Source organism: Chiloscyllium punctatum, chromosome 12 (genome assembly GCF_047496795.1).
Source record: "Chiloscyllium punctatum isolate Juve2018m chromosome 12, sChiPun1.3, whole genome shotgun sequence".
Taxonomy (NCBI): domain Eukaryota; kingdom Metazoa; phylum Chordata; class Chondrichthyes; order Orectolobiformes; family Hemiscylliidae; genus Chiloscyllium; species Chiloscyllium punctatum.
In genome coordinates this window covers 20,369,599-20,396,128 of record NC_092750.1, presented here as the reverse complement: position 1 = coordinate 20,396,128, position 26,530 = coordinate 20,369,599, and the positions used below count along the sequence as shown (strand labels likewise).

The 26,530-nt window shown below is 42.4% G+C and overlaps 1 protein-coding gene across 1 annotated transcript; it reads right to left on the bottom strand.

Annotated features, from left to right (window-relative positions):
• Positions 1-1,656: 1,656 nt before the first annotated feature.
• On the bottom strand, positions 1,657-24,948 carry ogg1 (8-oxoguanine DNA glycosylase). The gene is made up of 8 exons (XM_072582014.1): positions 24,688-24,948; positions 20,647-20,796; positions 18,873-19,312; positions 15,407-15,586; positions 9,655-9,833; positions 8,406-8,553; positions 5,244-5,293; positions 1,657-2,848 (listed from the first exon to the last, which is right to left on the bottom strand). Exons 2-8 carry the CDS (start codon positions 20,754-20,756, stop codon positions 2,786-2,788), a joined length of 1,170 nt encoding a protein of 389 aa, XP_072438115.1. The 5' UTR covers positions 20,757-20,796; positions 24,688-24,948; the 3' UTR covers positions 1,657-2,785.
• Between the last annotated feature and the right edge of the window lie 1,582 nt (positions 24,949-26,530).

The window sequence follows — 26,530 nt, the reverse complement described above, 5'->3', positions numbered from 1 at the left end:
GCAGGCAGATCCTGGAAATCCTGCTGGATGAGAAGGTGCAAATGTATTGCTTTTTCCCCAGGACCAGCAGTGGAAGCTATGATGCCAGACCATACCAGCCTGGTCTGCGTTTGCCACCTAGGTTAGTACAGTCTTAGCAATATGGAGGAATGCACAGCAATGTAGGAAGGTCGATGCCCATCTCCACTCCATCAGCGTGTCACCATCTTCTCTCTAATACATCACATTCACTCCACCTCCACTATTGCACCCAACTCTCACCAAAACCTGTGCTCGACCACTCTCACGTGAAACTTCTTCCCTCACTTGAACTCAGCCCCCTCCTAACATCACAAGTCCAGTATGCTCTTTGCAATGGCTAATCACTCACTCAGAACCCCTCACAACCTGCAAATGTAACAGTCTCAGCCATGCCACCCACTTCCATCTCCCATAGTATTCTACTTCTCTCTCATTTCAGGAAGAAGACAGCCTACCTTAGGGCAAAAAAAGAGTCAAGACAAGTGGTGGGCTGCCTGATGTTTGAATCCTCACCTTGTACGTAGGAGGATCTTAAGTCTGCCCATCCCGAATGGCTGACTGATCTAAGCACCCTATGATTTGGATGTCCTTGTTTGCTCTGATCTGCTCGCAAAATAAAGTTTTTCACTGTACTTAGGTACATGTGACTACAATAAACCAAATCAAATCAATGACTCTTCCGAGGAACACTTTGTGGGAATATACCTTTGAGGTCGATGATCAGCCATGACAGAACAGGCTCAGGAGACTGAATGGCCTACTCTGGTTGCTTTGTTCCTCATTGTGCTCATTCTGCAAGTCTTCATGCAGGTTTTGGATTTTCTCATGGACGACCATCAAACTAAGATATATATGGCACTGATTTTGGTCTTGAATGCAGAGTCTTTCTGTGATTTCCACTGTGCTGTTTCTAGTTTGATTCACTCTGCAATTTGTTTAATTTTGGCAGTGTAGGATGTAGTTCAAGCACCAATATTTGAAAACATCCAATTTCACTGTGCAGCCAATGGCCCAGAGGTTTACTGCCACCACTTGTGGGATGTATCTGGCTCATGTTTAAAGTGATTACATGCGCTGAGAAGCACAGACTTCAATTACTTCCATGTCTCACCCACTGCATTCCTGAAACTCAATTATTTCACTCAGTCTCTCTCTCTGTCTCTTTCTGTGTCTGTCTTTTCCCACCATCTCTGTTGCAAAAATTAAACTCTTGTTTAAACCTTCTCCAAATTCCTGCAAATGGTACGAATCAAGTCCCACCATCAGATGATTCTGATGCCCAGCAAGACATGCAAAATGGCATCAAACTGGAAATGTCAATGTGATTTGAAGAAGCAGAGCCTAAAAACACAACTCAAATGAAATAATGTGAAGTGGGAATACAGAATGAGGACTATCTTTACAGTATAACAAGTGGATATTTGGTTCATGGTACCTGCTGTTTGGTACAGCCATCAAATCAATCCCGCTCTCTGTTTCCTTTTCCATAGCTCTGTAAGTGTCTTCCAATAAAATGTTTATAGTTGATATAGTTAATAATGTTCATAGTTAATATTATACCAGAAGACTTCAATTACATTTCAGCTTCAAACTAGATTCCTAATAATGTTCAATGAGTCAATGTCAAATCCAATATTAGCAACATTTTCTCTTTATTAGATTTATAAAAATACATTAATAGAACAATTAGCCATTTATACATGTATCAAATTCATATACAGATGTACACTTTCCACAAAGCTTCCCTTCCAAGGCAGCTTAACGGAGTTTCGGTAACACAGAAAGTATTGCATGGAGACAAGTCTCTTGGCTCAACTGGTCTGTATTGTCATTTATGGTCCACACATCCCCTCCCATCAGCAGATCCTTCTGCTCTGTGTTCCACTTCCTGAATTACCCACTGGAGTTTATTACAATCTAATTTGTATTTACCAAACCTAGTTTTAGCTTCCTCAAATAGCAACATGATCTCCAATTTACCCTAACAGTCCCTTTCACGAACATAAAGGCAAGTTAAAGGTTATGGGGAACGGGTGGGAAGTGGAGTTGAGGCCATGATGAGAGTTTACTGAATAGCAAAGGCGGCTTAATGTCTCCCTCCTATCTCTTACATTGTTATGTTAACAGACCACACCCAAACTCTGGCTAAAAATTCAGAAATAGAGAAGCATGTACTTTTTAAACTGGTGGGGTGGGGGGATTTGGGGGAGTTTGAGGGGCTTTGTAGCACTGGATGCCTAGTGGTTTAAACAGTAACTTAATGAGATTTTCATCTATAACTGAAATGGATTTTGCTTAAAAGTTACTTTACAGAATACTCTCATTTGATAGTAACACCAGGCTGCCTCCTGTTAAGGTGAACACAAAACCAAGTAACCCCAGTTTGAATAGTGTTTGGAAACTCTTATGTTTGCTGTATGATTGCAGTACTGCTCCACTGTAGCATTCTTAAGAATAAAAATCATGACAGAAAATAGGAGCTCATAATGTCTGGCCTTGATAATTCTGACAAACATTTGCAAAGTAAAAGATGAGCAAACTGGAGAAAGAGACAAGTCTGTGTTCCTCCACAGGGAAAGTGAAACTGGGCCCCAGGCTGTGCTGGAGGGAAAGCTTAAACAGTGAGGCAAGATGGTGGTCACAACTACAATATCATTGGAGGAATGAAAAACCGTAATCCCATCATCCTCCACATTAAATGGGACCAATAGTAACTCCTGCTGGTTACTATTGGTAACTCCTGCTGGCTCCTGCTTTCTCAGTTTTACTGTAAATCCTGCTTAGACTTGTACCCCTGAAATTTCTTCAAATCTGAAGAAAACAAAACCTGGCAAAGAGAAGTACAAGCAATTAGTTATTCTGAGGAAAAAAAAGGACACACAGTAGCTACACAAATCATAGTCCATTTGTTGCCAAAAGCTGTCTAATTCTATGACTGCTGCACCAATTTGCACCAATATATCAGCCAAGGTGAAGGAATTATCACAAATCATAAAACTGATTCAAGCCAGGTACAAACTCCTTATTAATTACACTTGCAGCTCTCTCCAGATTGGGGAGTATGCCACAAGAGATTATCGTGCGATTACTGAATTTAGATACAATGTTCTGTCTTACTCGATTAATCATTAAAGTACATAGATTACTCAGAAATGCCAACATGCAAGAAAAATTGTGCAGATTATCTAATCAAAGCTGGTAGTTACTCTCAAATTGAACAGATTTAACCATCCTGTTCCCATACCTTTGTTAGCTCTTTGCTTCCTTCTTCCACCTATCCAATTTATCCTTGAAAGTCAACAGTTTCTGTCTCAACTATTTAACTTTGGAATGCATACACAATTATGCAATGATCCTCTTGCTCCCCTGTTCCAAAAGTCTAAGATTTAACCTTTTACCTATAGCCTCTTGGTCTAATCCTTTTGCTGACCGTGATTGACATTTACCGTAATCAGGAGTCAAAAAGTGTGGCGCTGGAAAAGCACAGCCGATCAGGCAGCATCCAAGGAACAGGAGAGTTGACATTTTGGGCATAAGCCCTTCTTCAGGAATGTGAGGGAGGAGAAGGGGACTGAGAGATAAAAGGGAGGAGATGTGACTGTGGGGAAGGTAGCTAGGAAGGCGATAGGTAAATGAAGGAAGGGAGTGTTGGTGACAGGTTGAAGAGGAGGGCGGAGTTGATAGGTGGAAAGGATGATGGACAGGTAGGACAATTCAAGAGGGTGGTGCCAAGGTGGAGGGTTGGATTTGAGATAAAGTGGGGGGGGAGGGGAGATGAGGAAACTGGTGAAATCGACTTTGATCCTGTGTGGTTGGAGGGTCCCAAGGCAGTAGACAAGGTGTTCTTCCTCCAGTTGTCGGGAGGCCTGGATTTGCTGGTGGAGGAGGCCCAAGGCTTGCATGTCCTTGGCGGAGTGGGAGGGGGACTTGAAGTGGTTGGCCACGGGGCTGTTGGGTGTGTGTGTCCAGAAGATGTTCCCAAAACCGTTCTACAAATTGGCATCCAGTGTCTCTCCAGTGCAGAGCTGACCAAATTGAGAACAATGGACACAGTAGATGAGGTGTTTGGGTGTGCAGGAAAATCTCTTCCGGATATGGAAGGATCTTTTGCAGCCTTGGATGGAGGTGAGGGCGGAGCTGTGGGCGTAGGTTTTACACCTCTTGCGGCAGCAAGGGAAGGTGCCAAGGGTGGAGGGTGGGTTGGTGAGGGGCGTGGACCTAATGAGGGAGTCACAGAGAGAATGGTCTCTGTGGAATGCAGATAGGGGTGGGGGGGGAGAGGAGGGAAGAGAATATATCTCGGGTGTTGGGGTCTGATTGTAGGTGGCGGAAATGGCAGAGAATGATGTGTTGTATCTGGTAGTTGGTGGGGTAGAACGTGAGCACCGGGGGTTCTATCCTTGTTGTGTCAGGAGGGGTGGAGTTCAAGGGCAGAGTTGTGGGAAGTGGAGGAGATGCTCTGGAGGGCATTATTGATCACGTGAGAGGGGAAATTGCAGTCTTTGAGGAGGCTTAACAAATCAAATTCAAACTTGATTTAACTTTATGAGATCATGGTTAATTTCCCTACCTATCACACAGGAGACATGAGTTCAATTGTTTTATTGGGGGAGGGTATGATGACACAGTTAAGGTGGTTAACCAACAGATGTGCGATCAGTTCAGGTTATTGGCAGTAGGTGGTAATGTGGAGTCAAGTGATCTGATTGAATGGCAGAGCAGGCTTGATGGGCTGAATGGCCTCCTCTTGCATCTAATTCAAGTGTTCGTAAAGGCGAAAGTTTCAGATGTTGATGAAACACTTCAGCAGCTACAGAAGGCCTTGAGTATGCAGGCAGACACTGGACACTCCCACTCCTCAACAACTAAAAGCATTCTACTCTTACTCATCAATCTTTCCAAAATTTTAAACATTTCTATCCTATCACCCTGCAATCTACATTATTCATTAAAAAGGCCGCAATCTTCGAGGGCACCTTTCAATGTTGATTTCCTTATACAGACAGTAGCTATTCAGTCTCTGTTGGACCCTCAATAATGCTTCAATACTCTTATTCAATGTGACATTCACCCTATCTAATTGAGGTCATATTAAGGTTAGACAGATTCACATTACCTCTTCACTTTTATCGCTTGTTACAAAATCTAGAATTCTGCTAGTCTCCAATGGTTCTATTATGATTCTTACAGCTGTCAATGAATTGTGCATTTTTATTACTTACAGCTTGTGCCCAGCCAGCAAAAGGACCCCACAGGCTACGAAAATAATCGCCTGAAATAAAAATATAGAAGCTAGTCAAAGTTTTGCGATATTACAATAAAACAACTTCATGTTAGAAGTATAGAATACAAAGCTCACTTATATGATGATCTGGTGATCGGTTCTGCACAGTAACACCTTGTGTTTATAATTTCTACCAGATATAAATGTACATAATTGCACCATGTCAGAGATCAGAGAATAGAAAAGCACTGGTATAAAGCTGAAACATGTAAGAAAACCATAATAAAGATAATAAAGTGAATTAGAAATGGACTACACCCCTGAAGGAGATAGCTGAGAAGGTTGTGAAGACATTGGTGGTGATCTTTTAGTGATAATTAGAGTCAAGGAGGGTCCCAGGGGACTGGACACCCTGTTTAAGAAGGGAGGAAGGCAGAAGTCAGGAAAATATAGGCTGGTTAGCCTGACCTTGATTGTTGGTAAGATTTTCGAGTCCATTGTTAAGGATGAGATTGCGAAGTTCTTGGAAGTGCATGGTAAGATAGGGCTGAGTCAGCAGAGCTTCATCAAGGAGTGGTCATGCCTGACAAATCTGATAGAATTCTTTGAGAAGGTAATGAGCATGTTAGACAAAGGAGAGCCAGCGGATGTGATCTATTTGGATTTCCAGGAGTTCTTTGACGAAGTGCTGCACAGGAGGTGCTAAGTAAGATAAGAGCCCATGGTCTTAGAGGCAAGGTACTGGCATCCAAGAGATTCTGCATACTGTTTTTCATAGATATAGCGGCAAGGACTATTTATGGATAAGTAACCTATTTAACAAACTATTCAGCATGGATCGTGCAACAAGGTAAAAATAGGATTAAAGTGCACCTGAGAAAGATGATTTTATGGAAGTAATACAGAGTTAGATGCGATCATAGAAAACAAATAAAAAGTTTGAGTTGCCTATGTGTGAATGCACAAAGCAAGATGAGGCAGTGACAGTGTTAAGGGAAGGAATTTCCATAGTGTATTCAGGTGGGTTTTCTTGATTGGAGGGAGGTATCCAGAAGCATTCGCCACCTTAGGCGCAGCACTAGGACCACTGCTGTTTTGGTTGTACATTAATAACTTGGACTTGGAGTTGATTGGAGTTGAGTGTTTACTGACCACAATTCCAAAATGGACAGATTGTGCAAAACCTGCCAATGTATTAAATAGGGAGGAAGATGGTAATATATTTAAAAAGAGGATACTTTCAGCTAGAGGACTGGGTAAACAAATAGCATATTTAGCTAAGGATTATGTGAAAAATGGGAAGATATGGAACTGTTTGGGCATTTTCTGGATTGAAAATGGCTCATTTACCAATTGTCAAATGTGATGAAAGGTGTATAATTTACTCATGTATTTTAGAGTTTTGACTTCACAATAATAGCTTATGGTGTTGGTTACTTTTGGGCAGGGTTTTCTTTAAAAAATAACAAGGTCAGAAAGTCCTTCAGAAACAGTGCCCTAACCCAGTACCGTCAGAGAGCAGATGACTGCAAACTCATGCAGTGTTAGTGGAAAAATGTTTACATAATGAGGGACTCACAAGAAGTAAATAAATTAGCTTTGTTTACAGTTTAGAAGAATCACAGTGGAAGACACTGGCAGCATCCCAGAACTTGAAGGGAATCAGGGGGCAGAGGTGGGTGCAGTGGCCTACATTAAGGTGACGCTGCTGGGGAAGATGATAGCTGAAAGGACATTGGTGGTGATCTTTCAGGAATTACTAGAAGTTAGGGAAGGTCCCAGAGGACAGGAAAATGACAATAGAAACCTTGGAGAAAAGGCAAGCAAAATGTTCAAGGAGATAAGAAGTGGGGTTTATGACGTTTAACCAGGTTTTGGGAAGACGATGGGGTCTCTGTGGAGTGGTTGCCTAGCAATTCTTACTGGCCTCAGTTTTCTGTTTTACAAACCAAAGATGTCAGTCATGATGTGTGCCAGAGGTCCCAAGTCTCTCTTCTTCTCTCAATAGATGTTTCTGAGGACCTGATAAAGTTTCCAAACTTCAGTATTTCTAACTAACTCAGAAGCTGTGCAAAGCTAACTGGTAGTCATTTTCCAAAGATTCGGAACTATAATTGCAGATTATAGTTTAGATGTTAACCAGTGTTTGTCATTTCTTTTAAAAATAAATGGGTATTACAATAAATGGATTTTGGTGAGTGAAAGTCTCTGTTAATCTGGACAGTAGTACAAAAGAGAAACAATTGACCATTTTGGGTTTGAATCAACGCATTTATACCAATGGTGCAGTGGGGCTTGATCATTAGCACATCCTTCCCATCATAGTCTTAACAGACAAAATTCAATGCAGAAAATTGGAAAAGCAGGGAGAATTAGAACAGACAATACAAACTAAATGATACTCATTTTACAAGGACGTATGGAATAAACAGACCTCAGACTAGTCTTTGAAGGTGACAGGACAGGTTAATAAATCAGCAAATGAGATTGTGGATTTTATAAAGAGATATATTTTATATAGAGATATAATAAAGCTAAACCCATATCCAATGCTGGCTCTGACCTACTGGAATATTATGGCCAATCCTAGGCACCACATGTTAGAAGGAACCCTGAAGACCTTGAACTCAGTATAAGAGAGATTTACTCGAATGGTTTTAGTAATAAGGGATTACAGTAACTTGGGTAGACTAGACAAGACGAGGTTAATACTTAGCGTCGTGAAGTCTAGGAGGAGATTTGACAGAGGAGTTTTAATCAGTGAATAATTTGGAGAATGTAAAATGGAGTCTGTTTCCAATAACAGAAGGTTCACCAATGATAATTAAAATGATTGGCAGAAGATCCAGAGGTAACTTAGAAAAATCATTACTGAGCAATGAACGATTAAGATCCCAGAATGTAGTTTCTGATGTGGCAGGTCCAATTGTAGTTTGTAAAAAGGAAGTTAGGTAAATACTTGAGGAATACATTGCAGGTATATGAAGAATGAACCAGAGACTGGGACTAAATAAGTTGTTTCTTGAAGGGACTGGCAAAATCTAAGGGAGTTAAATAGCCACCTTATGATTCAGTGAATCTATAAATAGTTATCTAACTAGTGATGGGGACAATGCAGTTAATTTATCCCATTAATAACCAGAGTTTATATTTTTCTTACCGATTTCTCGATACACCTTGTCAGTAAGGGTCTTCTGACCTGCCCCCAAGTAGGAGAGATAATCACGCTTAGTGATCTGCCAGACATGTGTGTCCACGGGAATAACTTCCGGCTTATCCAGAGACATCAAGCAAACACAGTCAGCCACCTAGAGCCAGAGATCAGGGAATTAATTGTGTCAATTAATTGTTTCAAAACTTGCCTGATGAAATAAGCTACATAAATTTGGTTTGCACTTCTTTGATTTTAGAACACAGAGTGGGTTTTAAAAGGAAAATTCAAAACAGAAATGATTTTGCCCAATAAAGGAATTCAGAACAAAAGGACAATGGTGATTGGTCTTTCAGGATGGAGATCAGGAAGCATTATTTTCCACACAAAACAACAGTGGAAATCTAAAACTGCTCCCCCAAAAAGCTGTGGATTCTGGCTCAAATAAAATTTAACACTGAGCTCACCCAATTATTGGTTGGTCAATGGAATTGAGATACAAATACAGAAGTTGCTGGAAAAGTTCAACAAGTCTGGCAGCATCTGTGAAAAGAAATCAGGGTTAATGTTTCGGATCTGGTGACCCTTAGAAAGTGTTCCTTAAAAGGGTCTCTGGATCCGAAACATTATCTCAGATTTCTCTCTGCAGATGCTGCCAGACCTGCTAAGCTTTTCCAGCAACTTCCATTTGTGTTTCTGATTCACAGCATATGCAGTTCTTTTGGAATTAAGATACAGTTCAGCGATGATCTAATAGAATGATGGAACTGATTGCAGGGAATGAATGGTTTGTGCAGGTATCTATGGTATAAACACAGAGTGTGAACTGTCCACAAACTCAGAAAAACTCTGCTTGTTTCATACTTCAATTCTATGGGAGAGGAGTGAATGGAAACAGAATGTAAAAGCCACTAAATCTGGCTCTTAATTGTTGGTACAAATCTCAAACACTGACTTCAGTCTAATACTAGCAATCAATGTCACAAGGCAGCTTTAACGTAGAGTGGGAGTTCAATTCCCCAGCATTGTTGGCTGTCATTATGATTAGCACACAATCCAAACAGAATAATAAGCACAGAGAAATGTTCGTATTAACTCTCTTCTGTGTTTTCCTTCATTAAAGTGAAGCTGAACCTGCAATTAGAAAATTCAAATTGATGAAAATGAAATACATTTCTTTCAGTTTAGAATAGTGGAAGCAAAATCCCATCATTCCCAGAATGTGAGGATCCCATCATTTACAGGTTAGCAGACTCACCTTGGCCCCCACACCTGGTAAGGTACGCAACAGTCGCTTTGCTTCCTCATAAGGTGCCTCACGAAGTGAATTCAGCCAATTTGAATCATGTGTCTCTAGTATCATCTTCGCAGTTTGATTGATGAACTTTGCTCTGTATCCAAATCCCAGAGCCCGTAACTGTTTTTCCACATCATCTCCTACGTGGAAAAATTACAGGAAATCATTATCTTTTACAACAACCCAGAAAAAATAAATGTCTTCTTTCATATCATCTTCACGCTTCCCATATTACCCTTCATCCTGTCTGTGCTTTGCCAAATTAATCTCCCTTCTTACCATATCCTTTTTATCCACATCCTTCACTGAATGGTGAAACCCCTACAAGTGAGAGCTGACCTGGAGGACATGATGGTGAGCTGCAATCCAGGATCACTGCAGTCTCTATGGTGTGGGTAAATCCGTAAGGAGTACTGAGATTATGATAGCATGACTCGTTGATAATGAAAGCAATACATTTCCAAGTTAGGATGGTGTGTGACTTGGAAGGGAAACTTGCAGGTGATGGCGTTCCAATGCATCTGCTGCCTCCAATTGTGGTAGAGGTCGAAGGCTCAGAATATTTTATTCAAACAGTCTGAGCCAGTTGCTTCAGTGCATCATATACATGGTACAACTGCTGCCACTGGTGATAGAGGGAATGACTATCGAAGGGGACAATGGATAGAATGCCAATCATGCAGGCTGCCCTGAATAATGTTCAAAGTTACAAATCACACAACACAAGGTTATAGACTCCTTCATCAGGTGGTTGCTCCAAAGGAGCAGTGCTCCAAAAGCTAGTGCTTCCAAATAAACCTGTTGGACTACAACCTGGTGTTGTGTGATTTGTAACTTTGTACACCCCAACACCTGTACCTCCAAATCCTGAATAGTGTTGAGTGTTTTTGATGTTGCATTCATCCAGCCAAGTGACTTGTAGGTGGTGGACAGGCGTTGAGAAGTCAGGAAATGAACTACTGGTCACAGAATTTCCAGTCTAACCTGCTCTTGTAGCAACTGTATTTATATGGCTGATCCAGTTCTGTTTCTGATCAATGGTAACCCCCATCGTTACCAGAACCTTTGCATTCTCTGACCCGATCCTGCTCATATCATCGTCATCCAAAACACTGCTACGGCACATCATTGCCTGAACATAAAAATCAACATATTCTTTGGTTCTTCATTTCCTGATTAACTTGAAACTATACCTCATTGAATTCCCTGCCTAGTGGTATCTTTCACTGAATCTGTTCCACTTCGTGCTTGGTATATGATTACATAAATTAATCATTTTACCCTGTGTACATATCTCACGCAATACCTCTCTGTATACAAATTCACCTATTATACTGACTAAAGTTGATCATTTACTGGATTAGTGGTGCTGGAAGAGCACAGCAGTTCAGGCAGCATCCAACAAGCAGCGAAATCGACGTTTCGGGCAAAAGCCCTTATTCCTGATGAAGGGCTTTTGCCCGAAACGTCGATTTCACTGCTCGTTGGATGCTGCCTGAACTGCTGTGCTCTTCCAGCACCACTAATCCAGTATTTGCTTTCCTGCATCTGCAGTCATTGTTTTTACCACTCTAAAGTTGATCATTTCTGCTAGAGCCTCTAAAGTTTAGCTGCTATGATTGCAATGTATGTCTATCAGCCTGTCTCCTTTTACATCTCCTTGTTAATGGTCTGAGGGATGACTCAAAAACACTTTACAGCCAACGTAATACCTTAGAATCATAGTCATCTGTAGCAAAACATTGCAGCTAATATTTGAAGAGCAGGTTCTCACAAATGAGAGTGCGCTAAATCTCCACAGCAGCAGTTTTAAAAGAGGGGTAACCTAAAGGGAGAGAGTGATGACTGAAACAAGGCTAATCCGAATTATTGATACACTTTGCAGTTAAAAACATACTCATTACACCAAGTAGCTAAAGGCTTCTAATGGAAAGGCAAAAACCAAATAACCCACAACCAAAATCACACAAATAACCCACCTAAGATTTACACTGTCTGATCAGTCAATAACGCCAAAACAGCAGATCACTGAAGAATTCAACAAAACTTGGCAACTGAGGAGTAAATTACTCAGATGCTGGAATCTACTGAAAGCAACAATGGTTGGAGATCACAGTGTTCAAAGTTAATCCAATAAGACAGAAGTTGGAGACCTCAGAATTTCCCAGCTTCTTCTGTAGAACAGCAGGCCAAGACTTGGTCCATTGTAACTAGTGCGGTTTGGAAGAGCACCATTTGGAGGCAGTGGACCTGTTCTTTTATTACTTTTTAAAAACTTAAGAGTTTTCCAGTGTATTATTGCCATCTTGTGGTAAAAGAGAAAAGTTACAAATACAATCTCTTTACTGGTCCAATCCTTGATATGTGCTGTGTTTGTCATAGTCATATAACTTGTCCGCGCCAGTTGGTAATAATCTAATTTACAAGATTATTTGCTTTCTCTTATCTTCCCTACCTCCTCAAAGTGTTCATACTTTGCTGGGGTGCGAATCCATAGTTAGGCATTAATCTCCATTCATCCACAAGTACTCCCTCAAATGTTTATTAATAGACTTGCCAACTCTGGATATACTCTGGACAGTAATAGCTTGAAACTCATTTACAATGGAATAACCAGTTTATCTACTGATTTCCGCTGGCAGTAAGGGCCAGGTAACTTGCTGTGGTCACACAATGATTATCTGGTTACCCGGTAATATGATTACCTGACTGATTTTACTTACTGATATTTACAAGGTTACATGACTGTAGCCATAGGATTACCTGGAAGTGGTTACACATTTACTTGACAACAGTTACAAAGATAATTGATTGAGCCATTGGCAAAATACAGGTTATGCATTTACAAAATTCTGTGACCGCATATCGTAATCGCGAAGAATTCACCATGATCCAAAAAGTAATCTACAGCTTGGTTAAACAAGTCCACTTCAGCACAGAGACAAAGCGCCATTTATTAAACTCACTTCCATCTTCGCAACCATGCAAGTCTGCGATGTTAACCTTTAATTCTGAAGACTGCAGATGAACCCAGAAGGACTGTTGACTCAAGTTAATCAATCATGTGCCCAGTCATTAACGTTGGACAGTATTAAAGTCTCATTCTGGACAATACTCAAGTCAGCACATGTTCAGCAGGATGTCCTGGTCAGCTAATCAGTTGACAAACTCAGCAAGCCACTGAGAAGATACTTCAAGAAATTTCCTTCCACAGCAACATTTTGCAACTTTCATTTGGTAAATAACTGGGGCAAAAGAAACCAAAACATTTTTCAAATGATTCTCAGTAACAGGAAAATGCAATAGTCAGAGATTATACTGCAAAACCAGGAACAGAATATCCTGAATATAGTTGTGGGTATGTTTTCCTAGCTGGGAAGTTGATTTGCAGACGTTTTGTCCTGTCTAGGTGACATCTTCAGTGCTACATAGTTTCCTGTGAAGCGCTGCTGTACTGTGTCTTCTGGAATTTATTTGGTTCTGTTTCTGCTGCTTCCAGCTGCCGGTTCCAGTTGTTCGTTGTAGTGGCCGGTATATTGGGTCTAGGTCAATGTGTTTGTTGATAGAGTCCGAGGGTGAGCACCATGCTTCTAAAAATTCTCTGGCTGTCCTCTGTTTGGCTTGTCCTATGATCATTGTGTTGTCCCAGTTGAATTTGTGGCCATTTTAATCTGTGTGGCTACTAGGGAGAGCTGGTCATGGTGTTTAGTGGCTAGTTAGTGTTCATGGATGTGGATTGCTAATTGTCTGCCTGTTTGTCCTACAGAGTGTTTCGTGCAAGATTCCATGCAAAGACTGCACAAAACATTTTGCATGCAATGTTCCAAAAGTGGCCTTACCAATTTCCTGTACAGCTGCAACATAACCACCCAACAGCTATACTCAATACTCTGACCAATAAAGGAAAGCATACCAAATGTCTTCTTCAATATCCTACTTACCTGCGACTCTACTTTCATGGAGCTATGAACCTGCACTCCTAGGTCTCTTTGTTCAGCAACACTCCCCGGAACCTTACCATTAAGTGTATAAGTCCTGCTCTGATTTGCTTTTCCAAAATGCAGCACCTCACATTTATCTAAGTTAAACTCCATCTGCCACTCTTCAATCCATTGGCCCATCTGATCAAGATTCCATTGTACTCAGAGGTAACATTTTTTTGCTGTCCACTACACTTCCAATATTGGTGTTATCTGCAAATTTACTAACTATACCTCCTATGTTCATGGAGATGTATAGCATGGAAACAGACCTTTTGGTTCAACTCATCCATGCCAACCAGATATCCCAAATTAATCTCGTCCCATTTGCCAGCATTTGACCCATATCACTCTAACCCTTCCTCATCATGTACCCATCTAGATGCCTTTTAAATGTTGTTATTGTATCAGCTTCCAACATCTCCTCTGGCAGCTCGTTCAATACACACATCACCCTCTGTATGAAAACATAGCCCCTTAGGTCCCTTTTATATATTTCCCCACTCACCTTAATCCTACACTCTCTAGTTTTGAGCTCCCCTACACTGAGAAAAAGACCTTGTCTATTCACTCTATCCATGCCCCTCATGATTTTATAAACCTCTAGAAGGTCACCCTTCAGCCTCTGATGCTCCAGGAAATATAGTCCCAGCCTATTCAGCCTCTCCTGATAGCTCAAACCCTCAGTTAATGGGAGCTTGCTGTACTCAAATTGGCTGCTGCCATAGCAGTGAAAATAATTGAAAAGTACTTCATTTGCTGTGATCTCCTTTGGGGTGTCCAGAGGCCAGAGAGATAACTTCAAATCACCAGGCTGGACTCAGGCAGATACAATTCAAAATCCATTCCTGTTGAGCTCGATGTGTTGTCCCCTCCACTGCCATCTTCTACAGAAAACCCTCATTCAGACTGGTGCTGAGATCCATCCTTCCTCAACACCCAAAGCATTGACTCAGTTTCACATCCCACTGGTCATCCTCCACTACATTGAGCCATTCTCCATGCCTAAGCCTTGGTGCTGTGTTAGAGACTACTCAACCACATTGGGCATCACAAGAAAGCCCCAAACTCTGATTCACGGGTGAAAATGCTTGTAGACCTGTGCTTCCCTGTTCCAGGAAAGGAGGGGTGGGCACTGTCACTGGAGAGTGACAAGGAGTGGGGTTCCTGTTTAATTTTTCTTGCTTTCTATACATGCACTATCGATCCATTTTATACATACACCATAGAAAGCATTCTTCCATGCTTTCACATCTTGGTATGGCAACTGTTCTGCTAGGACTGTCAGAAATTGCAGAAAATTGTGAACACTAGCCAACCTTCGACCCACTGACTCTATCTATACTTCTCACTGGCTCAGAAAGACCCCTCCCACCTGGTTATAATCTCGTCCAACCTCTTCTGTCAGCGAGAAGACAAAAATATAAATGTACCAACTGGCTCAAGAACAGCTTTATCCCTGCTGTTATTAGACTTCTGAATGGACCTTTCAGATTTTAAGTTTAATTTTATTTCACCCTCTGTGCACATTCTATGCAGCCACAACATTGTAGTCCTCGCTTTATAGCCTCACGCACTTTCTATGGTATGATCCGCCTGTACCGCATGCAAAACAAAACTTTCCACTGCACACAGACACATGTGAAAATAATAAATCAAATCAAAACGGGCTATAGCACAAACCCTGCACTAAGCCAGAAGCCAGATCAACTTCTTCTTGCTGTGACACTAACCTGCCAGGGCCTGCAGTGTTGGGAATGAATAGTAGGTGTACGAGTCCAGTTTACACAGCCTCTCTCCAAAGGTCTGGCACAGACGCTCGATCATTGCACTGATACGCGAGATATGGTTGTTGGTGGTGCAGATGAAAGAAAAGAGACACTCAGTGGGATCTTGTCGCAGGAGGCGAATACCTGAAACAGCACAGAACATGCTCAAGTTAGAAATTAACTCATTACTCACTGCAGAGCTGAATACAGAAACTGTCCCACAATAACCAGCAGGCTCTCTTTATGCATGTTGAACAATCACCTGAATGTAATGCATTGGTTTATCTCATCATATGCCAGAAGTTTTGGACTTGAAAATTATTCTTGAACTAAATGAGTTTAAGGAAATCTACTGAGAAGGGCATTCTGTTTGCAAATGAAGTGACAGTGCAAGAAATGTTTTTATTAAGGCATGGTTAGGATGTGAGTGTCACTGGTTGGACTGGCATTTACTGGCCATCCCTGGTTAGAGACAATGGAGATAACAATGTTGAAATGAATTGTAGCCTCCTAAAGACCAAACTGGGTAACAGGTCCAGGTCATTAGATTATTGAATGGACTCTCTAACTTCAAATAATGCTGATCTTGCTAACATTGATCTCTCTTGTATGCCCTATACAATGTTACCTGTATGCCTCTTTTTAAACCCTTTGTTCTGCATATCCCTGCTGACTATGATCTGCCTGAACTGCTCGGAAACAAAGCTTTTCACTGTACTTTGGTACAAGTGACAATAAATAATTCAAATCAAAAAGTCATTGACATTGATCCAATGACCTTCATGGTCATTTTTTTAATCTTAACTTTTAGCACATTTTTAAAACTCAATTTAAATAATCAAACTAGTTTTTAACTCATATTTCTTGAATTTTGGCCCAATAACATAATCGCTATATTGTCGCTAACATGCAAACACACACTGTGGTTCTAACCCCCTAAAGTGAAGCACCAACAAGACCCTACTACACAGCAGGAACACACGGCCACCTACTTTTTTTTATATATTTGCTCATGGGGTGTGTGCATCATTTGCTAATTATAAATTTCCTAGAGAGGAGTTAAGTGTCAACCACATTGCTGTAGGCCTGGAGTCACGTGTAGAGCTGACGAGGAAAGGATGACAGATTTCTTTCCCTAAAAAAGGGCACTAGTGAACCATAAGGGTTTTAACAACAATCAACAATGGTTACATGGTCACAATTAGACCAGCTCTTTATTCCAAATACTTATCGAATTCAAACTCCACTATTTACCTTGGTGGGATTTGAACCCACGTTCCCAGAACACTAGGCTTTTTGCATTGCTAATCTAGTGACAGTTCAATACCACTAGCTCCTTGCAGCCTCTAGTTAAATAGCAGCAAGACTAATGAAGAATCCTTCAGACTGCACAACAGCTTAGGAACAGGATCAGGCCATCAGCCCCTAAGCCTGCCATTGAATTCAATTAGATAATGGATGATCTCTTCCACAGCTCCAATTATCTGTTCGATTCTCTCTCTCTCTCTTTCTCGCGACATTACTTCCTATCAAAAATCTAAAAGTCACAGTTATAAAGCTGTCAATTGGCACTGAGCCCCAGTAGCCTTTTGGAGGAAGAATGTTAGATTCCCACATCTTCTGAGAATGTGCTTCCTGACGTCACATCTAAATGATCTTAATCCTGAGATTTGTAGTTGTTGCTTTCAGCTGTTCCTGGGGTCTTGAAGCCGAATGTGGAAGCTGTTATTCCTCTCTCTGTTACAGCTCAGAGCTGGGGTTCTCTTCCTGCTGCTAGAATTGCATGTGAGCCAATCTATTTTACTGGATTTGTCTTTGGCACGGGTATGTTTATGGGATGTCACGATATTGGAATAGTTAATTAGCAGTAATTAAATTATATTATGTTGTTAAGCATTTTGATAGTTAGTTAAGCCAATTCTTTTCTTTTCTTGTTATTTTGTCTATTTTTACATTACAGTTAAAATATAGAGTGTTTTGCTTAAAGCCAAGTTGTTTGACCAATCGAATTGCATCGGAAACGCAACACCTTACACCTATCTTCAAAATAAGAAAAAGTTAGGATTCAGCATATCTTCTAAATATATCTTGAGAGGACTTTTGTCTGGTCTATAACTGCCTCTAATAGCCTTATAGGCAGTGAATTTCAGTTTCCCACCAGTATCTAGGTGAAAAACATTTTCCTCATATCTCCTCTAGTTACCTTAAATCTATACTCCTAGTCTTTGATCCCTCCACCAAGGGGAAAAGTTTCTTCCCGTTTATCCTGTTTATGTCCTTTATAATTTTATACATCTCAATTATATCGCCTCTTAGTCTTGTCCGCTCCAAGGAAAACAACCCCAGACTATCCAATCTCTCTGCATAGCTTAAACTCTCCAGCCCAGGCAACATCCTGGGAAATCTCCTCTCTACCCTCTCCAGTGCTGTTACTTACTTCCTTCCTATAATGTGGAGGTGCTGGTGTTGGCCTGGGATGGACAAAGTCAGAAGTCACACAACACCAGATTATCGTCCAACAGGTTTATTTGAAACCACAAGCTTTCAGAGCACAGCTCCTTCATTACGTGAAGTGACCTTGTCACCTGACAAAGGTGTAGCGTTCCGAAAGCTTGTAATTTCAAATTAATCTGTTGGACTATAACCTAGTGCCGTGTGACTTCTGATGACATTCTTCCTATAATGTGGATTTCAGAATTGTACAAAATACAGAACAACCTTGATTATCCGAATGAGATGGGTGGGGAGCATTTTGTCCGCATAACTGATTGTTGAGATAACGGATAGCGTTTTTACAAGACCTTGAGATCTTGTTCGGATAATCCAAAATTCGGATAATTGATGTTCGGATAACCGAGGTTGTTCTGTCCTCTAACCAATGTGTTACACAGTTCCAGCATCATCTCCCTGCTCTTAATTTCTATGCTCAGCTAAGCAAGTATCTCATGTACCATCTTAAACATTTTATCTACCAGTCCCACTACCTTAAGGAACAGGTGGACATTCACATATTCCTCTGATCCTCGGTGCTTCCCTGTGTCCCACTGTTCATCTTGAATTCCTTTTCATCATTTGTCTTGCTCAAGTGCATCACCTCCCATTTATCCAGATTGAATTTCATTTGGCACTGACCAGCCCCCGTCTATGTCCTCATGCAATCTAAAGCGATGTTTCTTACAATTTACACTCTTCAATGTGTCTCTTAGTTCTAGACTTGCCCATGAGAGGGACATCGACTGAGCATCTACCCTGTCGAGCCTCCCTTAGAAACTCAAAGCTTTCAAAACTGCTCTTATTCTTCTCATAAAGTATCTTCTAATAACCTACATGGTACCTGCAGTGTTGGGTGACAAAATATTAATCAGATCTTCAAATGAAATAATATTCTGTTAGAATACTAGTTGTTGAACTCTTTCAGGAACCCACCCACCAGGGAAATCTTGTGCTACTCGCTCGAAGTGTTTGTCTGCTTGACTCCAATGTGAGTAGAGCTCTGAGAGGCAGACATGCAGCTGGAAGTAGTCGGTTAAAATCCGGCATTCCTCTCCATCCACAACACTGTATTCCAACTTCAATCGTCCGGGTGTGGCATCGTGCGCATGCTGCACGGCTTCTAGTTTCACCTGAGGAAACTTCATCTCTGTCGCTTGGAAATTTCCATCTTCGACTTTAATTTGAGCCTCTGTTCCACTTTCTTTTTTCACTTCAACATCGATACTATCTGTGGAAAATCCTCTTCTCTTCTCATTTCTCGTTGATTCTGCATCCTCGGAATACGTCCGATACCAGATCTTATCCTCCATCTGCGTCAGGGTCCACACACGATTGGCTAAGACGCCTGTCCACTGCCCAGGTCTTGTTTCCTGCCATCTGCAACAGAAAACCCTTGTTCAGGCTGGTGTTGATTACATTTGCCTGCTGCCTTTCAGTTCCAACTATTTGCTGGTTGCTGAAGTACCATTGTTAGTAATGCCCTTCAGGTCCCATTGTCCTCTAGCTCAGTTACAAGTCCTGTCATCTCTCACTCAAACCTTCTCCTCAGCTCTCGTGCCTCACAATTCAAAATGTTAGGAAGCACCCTTACAAAAAACAAATTCAGCCTGCTTAATCTCAATGGAGTCAAAAGAATTGGGAATGAATCATTGGGACTGAATTATTCTCTAGCATGTAGTAACAAAGGCAGAGTCTCCTCTCTCTTCTGTGACCTGAATCTGTCCTTTAGAAGGTATTATGGTTTTGAAGTTATTAGGGAGTAAGAGGGCCCAATTCTTGACTATGTCCCTCCATTAGAGGGCTGAGCCACTGCTGACCCAGGTCCCACTGACATTCTTCTCCTGTCAGTGGCTAGGCATGATGGAGACAGTATCCGTATGGATGGAACTGTGTCCCAATTCCCCAGCCAACATTGACATGTGGCAACTAGGGAAGAAAGTGCCAGCATTCCCACTGGTGGAGGGGCTGTGTGTTAAACTGAGCCCAGGGCAGGATGTAGGAATAGGACTTTGTCCCTGTATCCTACACAGATATTGGATAGGAGAGTGGAGTAAGACCCAGTCATAGGGTCACACAGCACAGACCCTTCGGTCTAACTCATCCGTGCCAAACAAGTTTCCAAACTAAACTTGTCCCACTTGCCTGCGTTTGGCTCACATCCCTCTAAACCTTTCTTATCCATGAACTTATCAAATTGCTTTTAAAAATTCTAATCGTACCTTGTGTCTATCACTTTCTCTGGCACTTTATCCTAGGGACACTGCCAGTAACTATGAAGGAAAAGGGAAATGGTGGCTGGAGTTACAATTCTGAATGCCGCACTGTTCCTGTGGGAATAATCCCACAAGGTGGAGACTCTGGCATGCAAGTCGAGCTGTATGACAGGAGACAGAATCTTTACACCCCATTCAACCCATGTTATTACTGAAATAAAAACAGAAAATGATAGAGTTACTCAGCAGGTGAGGCGATATCAATGGAGGAAGTCAATGTCCTTTCATCAGAGTCATGTGAGAACTGACCTTGGAGTGTTTGATAACACTCTGTACCATGATCCCATCTATATCTGACCCTGGTGTTCTTTCCTTTTGAGGCTACACAACAGTTGTGTTATTCACATGTGCCTTTGTTTTCACTGGAATTAATTCCATAATGGTGAAGCACACTCACCCCATTCTAATTGACACCAAATCTCACCAACGTAAACTCACCGGAATGACTGACCACAAGAAAGCACGATGTCAAGCCACAGCTCAGATCGAGTGCAGGGGATGAAGTTCCACAGTGCTGGGTCTGTAGTCAGTGTGGCATGTCGCTGCATGACTTTGTTTATCAGTTGAACCGTGACTACACCAATTACCCTGTAAAAATATTTGAGTGAACAAATGTTACTACAAGAAACATAAAAACTCACTTTCTGGAGAAACGCAGAGAAACAATTCATATTTCAGCACGTTGACTTTCATCAGACTTGTAAACAAGTCTTCAGCAAACAAAGAGGCAATGATAGGTGTGAGAAAGACAGAACAAATGCACCGACCCTCTTAAGAGCATCCCACCCAAATCCAACCTTCAAACCTTGTATTTAGCTTGACCAATGCAGCTAACCTGCACATCTTTGGACTGTAGGAGGAAACCAGAGCACCCAGAAGAAACCCCACATAGACACGGGGAAAAGGTGCAAATTCCACACAGACAGTCACCCGAGACCAGAATCAAATCCGAGTCCCTGGCGCTCAGTCAACCTGGTAGTCAGAACGGTAATCTCATTACAGCTCTCCAAAAAGATAGGAACAGTGGTTATAATCAGATATTGTTCAACTAAACATCGCGTTTTAAAAGCATAATTGAAGGACAAGGTGCTGATCCTCAGCCTTCCAATGTGTTTCACAGGAACCCGAGGACAGAGAGATCAGAGCAGAAGTGGCCCAGAGAATTGAAGTAGCAAGCACTAGAAGGTCCCAACCTGAGGCGTTCAGAAGAGGACAAAAATGAAAACCTCAGGGGAGGAAATAATTTTTAATTCACTGATTTTTGCCCCAAAGGAATCACTGGATTAATTGCCCTGAGGAGGTAGTGGTGGCCACCTTCCAAAAACACCACAACAGCTGATGAAGCAGCAGCTTGCTCGGCATTCAGAGTTAATCACATCGATGTAGGACTGGAGTCAGCATGTCAGAATAGTAGGTCCATTCAGGACATCAGTGCATCTTTTGGGGTGTATTACAGTTGCCAGCTAATTTAATTTCTCAACTGAGATTTGAAGTCCTGTGAATTATTAGTATAGTATCATGACCAGTACACCACCATACACCTATTTTTAGAATCACTAAATTGTGCAAGCACAGCAGAAACCATACTTTATTCATAAAAAAAATTGTGTACATACATTGTCACAAAAGCAGTTCGGTTCTGTACAGTTGTATATCAAGTAAATAGATAAAACATTGGACTTTGATTCTATCCAAAAAAACAAAGACCTCTCCTACACATTCAATATGAATAGTTACATATGTTGAGGCACTAGAAGGATCCAATAACTGAATGGAACCCATTTAACTTTAGCAGGAAGACCTTAGACTTTACACCTTGGCGGCAGCTGCCCGAAGCTTTAGCTCGTCCCTCAGCATGTAGTCCTGGACCTTGGATTGTGCCAGTCTGCAACACTCAGTCAGGGTCAACATTTTGCTCTGGAAGATCAACAAGTTTCGGGAAGACCAAAGAGTATCTTTCACCGAGTTGATGGTCCCACCAGTTGATGTTTGTCTCGATGTGCATCCCAGGGAACAGACTATAGAGCAGAATCCCACATCATGGAGCTGCTCAGGGTGAACCTCAACACAAAGCATTGTATCTTCCGCCAGACCTCCTTTGCAAAGGCACATTCTACAAGGAGATGTGCGACAGTTTCAACACCCCCCTAGAGCCACGTCGAGGGCAGAATGCGGTGGCACAGACTGGCGGTGGCACAGACTGACTGTGTGTACATAAAGGATCTCACAGACCCTTCTCATCACCAGCTGAGGACATCATTCAGAGTTGATTAACAGGGGGCTGGAGGAACACAGCAAGCCAGACAGCATCAGGAGATGGAGAAGTCAATGTTTCAGGTATAACCCTTCCCCAGTCCCGAAAATGAAGCCTCCTGTTTGTCTACTTTGGATTCCAGCATCTGCAGGTTTTTGGCTCTAACTGAGGAGATTGTTCAGCTAATCCTGTCTCTGCAAGAACTCAGCTAGTCACAGCCCTCTACTTAAGACATTAGCTGGAGCTTAAAATGTAATACACACAGTTATTGACTCCTACAATTTTGCAGGAAAAGTGAAAAACTAATTAGGAATGCAAAAAAAAGAGTAAAGTTGGAAGTAAAGGTAGTAGACATTTTACAATGGGGAAACCATTTGGTCCCCTTATTTGAGGAAAGATCTTGTGGCATTAGAGGCACTCAGAGGAGTTCAGTTTAGATGAGGTTCTCAAGATTGATCCCAGAGATGAGGGGTTTGTCATATGAAGAGAGATTGAACAGTTTAGGCCTATTCGCAATGGAATTTAGAAGAATGAGGGGAGATCAAATTGAGGTATTCAAGGTGATAAAAGGTGTTGATAAATAGACGTGGAGTAGATGCTTCCTCTTGTGGGGAATGCTATGACAAGAGGTCTTAGTTTTAGGATAAGGGGTAGCAAATTTATAACAGAGTTGGGGAGAAACTACTTCTCCCAAAGGGTTGTGAATCTGTGGAATTTGCGATCGCAAAGTGCGGTAGATGCTGGGACAGGGAGGTACATTTAAGGAGGACTTAGACAGATTTTTAATTGGTAATGGGTTGAAGGGATATAGAGAGAAGGCAAAAAAATGGGGGCGAGGAACATATCCGCCATGATCTAATGGCAGAGCAGACTCAATGGGCTGAATGGCCTAATACTGCTAATCTTATGTCGAGAGTGTGGAGTGTGGTGCTAAAAAAGCAGAGCAGGTCAGGTATCATTTGAGGGGCAGGAGAATCGACATTTCAGGCATAAACCTTTCAAATGGAATGAGACTTGTGGGTTGGAGGGCTGAAAGATAAATGGGAGGGGGGGTGGAGTTGGCGGGGGGAGGTAGCTGAGGAAGCGATAGGTAGATGAAGGTGAGGGATAAGGTGATAGGTTGGGGAGGAGGGTGGAGCAGATAGATGGGAAAGGTGATGGACAGGTCAGGAAGGCAGTGTCGAGTTGAAGTTTTGGGACTGGGATAATGTGGGGGAAGGGAAAATGAAGAAACTGTCGACATCCGTGTGGTTGCAGCGTCACAAGTCGGAATATGAGGCGTTCTTCCTCAGGCATCGGATGGTAAGGATTTGGCGATGGAGGAGGCCCAGAACCTGCATGTCCTTGACAGAGTGAAGAGTTCAGCCACGGGGTGGTGGGGTTGATGGGTGCAGGTGTCCCAGAGATGTTCTCTGAAGTGATCTGCAAGTAGGCATCCTGTCTTCCGATGTAGAGGAAACCACATTGGATGCAATGAATACAGTAGATGACATTGGTGGATGTACTGGTAAATTTGTGTTGGATATGGGGCCTTGGATGGAGGTGAGGGGAGTGGTGTGGATGCAGGTTTTGCACTCCCTGCGGTAGCAAGGAAAGGTGCCAGGAATGGGGTGTGGGCTGGTGGGGGGGGGTGTGAACCTGATGAGGGAGTCACGGAGGGAATGGTCTCTCCGGCACGCTGACAGGGGTGGGGAGGGAAACATATCTCTGGTGGTGGGGTCCGTATGTAGGTGGCAGAAGTGGCGGAGGATATACATTGCATCATCCTCCACCACCTCCAAAAGGATCCCACCACCAGAGACATATTTACCTCCCTAACCCTATCAGCGTTCCAGAGAGACCATTCTCTCCTCGACTCCCTTGTCCAGTCCACACCCCCCCCCAGCAGTCCACAAGCCTCATTCCTGATGAAGGGCTTATGCCCGAAACGTCGATTCTCTTGCTCCTCTGATGCTGTCTGACCTGCTGTGCTTTTACAGCACCATGCTCTTAACTCTGCAGCATCTGCAGTCCTCACCTTCTCCACATAAAGGCTGTGCCTGACAACTCAGGTTCACTCAGTCCCAAGTTCAACGCCCCTCCCCCTCCCGTCACTCAGAGACAAATCCCGCCTCCGTTTCACAAATCCCGCCCCCTCCAGTCTCCCAGAGGCAAATCCCGCCCCGTTCACGTACACACTGAGATGAGCCACGCCCCTTACGTTAACGTCTTAAAGCCCCGCCCACCTCAGTCACTCAGGAACAAGCTCCGCCTCACGCCACTAACAGACAAACTCCATCCAATCCGTCCATTTGGTAATGTCCGCTCTATTCCCGCTTGGTTTTTAGAGGCTAAAAGCTAAATTCAGACTTTAATTTTACTTGTTTTGGTTTCACACCTTCCCACTTGCCCTGTATGCCTTCGCATACCCCCGTTACCAGTTTATTAATAAGATTCGTCGCTTCCGATAGCTGGGCCTCGCTTCACCGCGCGGAGCCTCACCCCGAGATGGCCGACTGAAGCTTTTTGCGGGGTATTTGCTTTCATCCTCCTCCTCCACACTATAGGCTGGCCGAGTGTATGTCTCCCGAGGTTTTCCCAGTCCCTCTAAAACCTCTCCAAAACACCAGCAGAGGCACGAGCAGCAAGTGATGTAGGGCTGAAGAAACCTTAAGCTATTTTAAACATATCCTTTAATACTTCACATGTAATAATATACATTACACGTTTAAATTTAGGACGTTTTAGAAGCACTCAAGTTGGATGACACATTTGGAGGGAGTTTGTGAGTGCACTTCTCTAAAGTATCTTGCTGATTGAGATCTTACTAACATTTTGCATAGACTTACTGTTTTTAATTCATCCATTGGATGTGAGTGTTGCTGGCTATATCAGCATTTATTGGCTGTTCTTAGCTCCCCTTGAGAAGGTAGTGCTAAGCTGCAGTCCATCTGCTGCAAGCAAAGTGCTGCTAGGGAGGGATTTCCAGGATTTTGACCCAGTGACAAGAGAAGGAACAGCGGTATATTTCCAAGTCAGGATGGTGAGTGGCTTGGAGAGAAACTTGCAGGTGTTGGTGTTCCCAAGTATTTTGTAGGTGGAAGTGATCATGGATTTGAAATGTGCTGTCAAAGGATCTTTGGCAAATTTCTTCAGTATATTATACTTCTGGAAGAGAGTGGATGTTTTTGGATGTGGTGCCAATCAAACAGGCTGTTTGATGGTTTCAAGCTTCTTGAATGTTGTTGAAGCTGCTGTTATCCAAGCAAGGGGGAGTATTCCATCATACTCCTCACTTGTGCCTTGTAGATAGTGGACAGGCTTTGAGGAGTTAATAGGTAATTTAAATGCTACAGTATTCGTAGCCTTTGATCTACTGTTGTAGTCACTACATACACGTGGCTGGTCCAGTTCAGTTTCTGGTCAATGGTACCCCTGGTCATTAATTGTGACGAAATGAAAAATAGATCCATACAGCATGGAAGAATCAGAGTTGTGAACTTGCTAATTCTTGGTGTTCATAAAGCATTGACTCCCTATGGCTGGCAGAGTGCAGAAGGTCATTGAGCATCTTGCAGTGTTATGGGCAGTTCCTCTGCACCTTGGAGGTAGCTCGAGCCTGGATGTCACCTTTGGAATAAGCTGCTCTTGTGAGCCAGACCTCCCAGAAGAGGTCTCCCCTCTCCTTTGTACCAGGCCCCTGTCGGATAATCATGCAGGATTCACCACTCTGACATCTTCTAATTGAATGTCCATGTCTGAGCAGGTCAGCTTCAGAATGCCAGTGCTCATCCGTGTGCAGAGCTGTCTTTTAATTATGGCATGGGTGCCAATGATGCTGATCTTTCAGCAGTTATCTGCTGAATGTTGAGTTGCTGTGATAAAGTGGGGCTGGAATCAGACAAGTGGAATGCTGTAGAGGTGTGGCAAGGAGTTAAAGAGGTGAGTGTGGTAAGATATGGTGAGAAATCTTGCTAAGCCTCACAGTGAAAAACTGTCCAAAAACTGATCAGCAGAGACTTAGCCAAAAAAAAAGATTTGGCCCATTTTTCTCTTGAAAAAGGCTGAGGGGTGACCGAAAAGTATTTC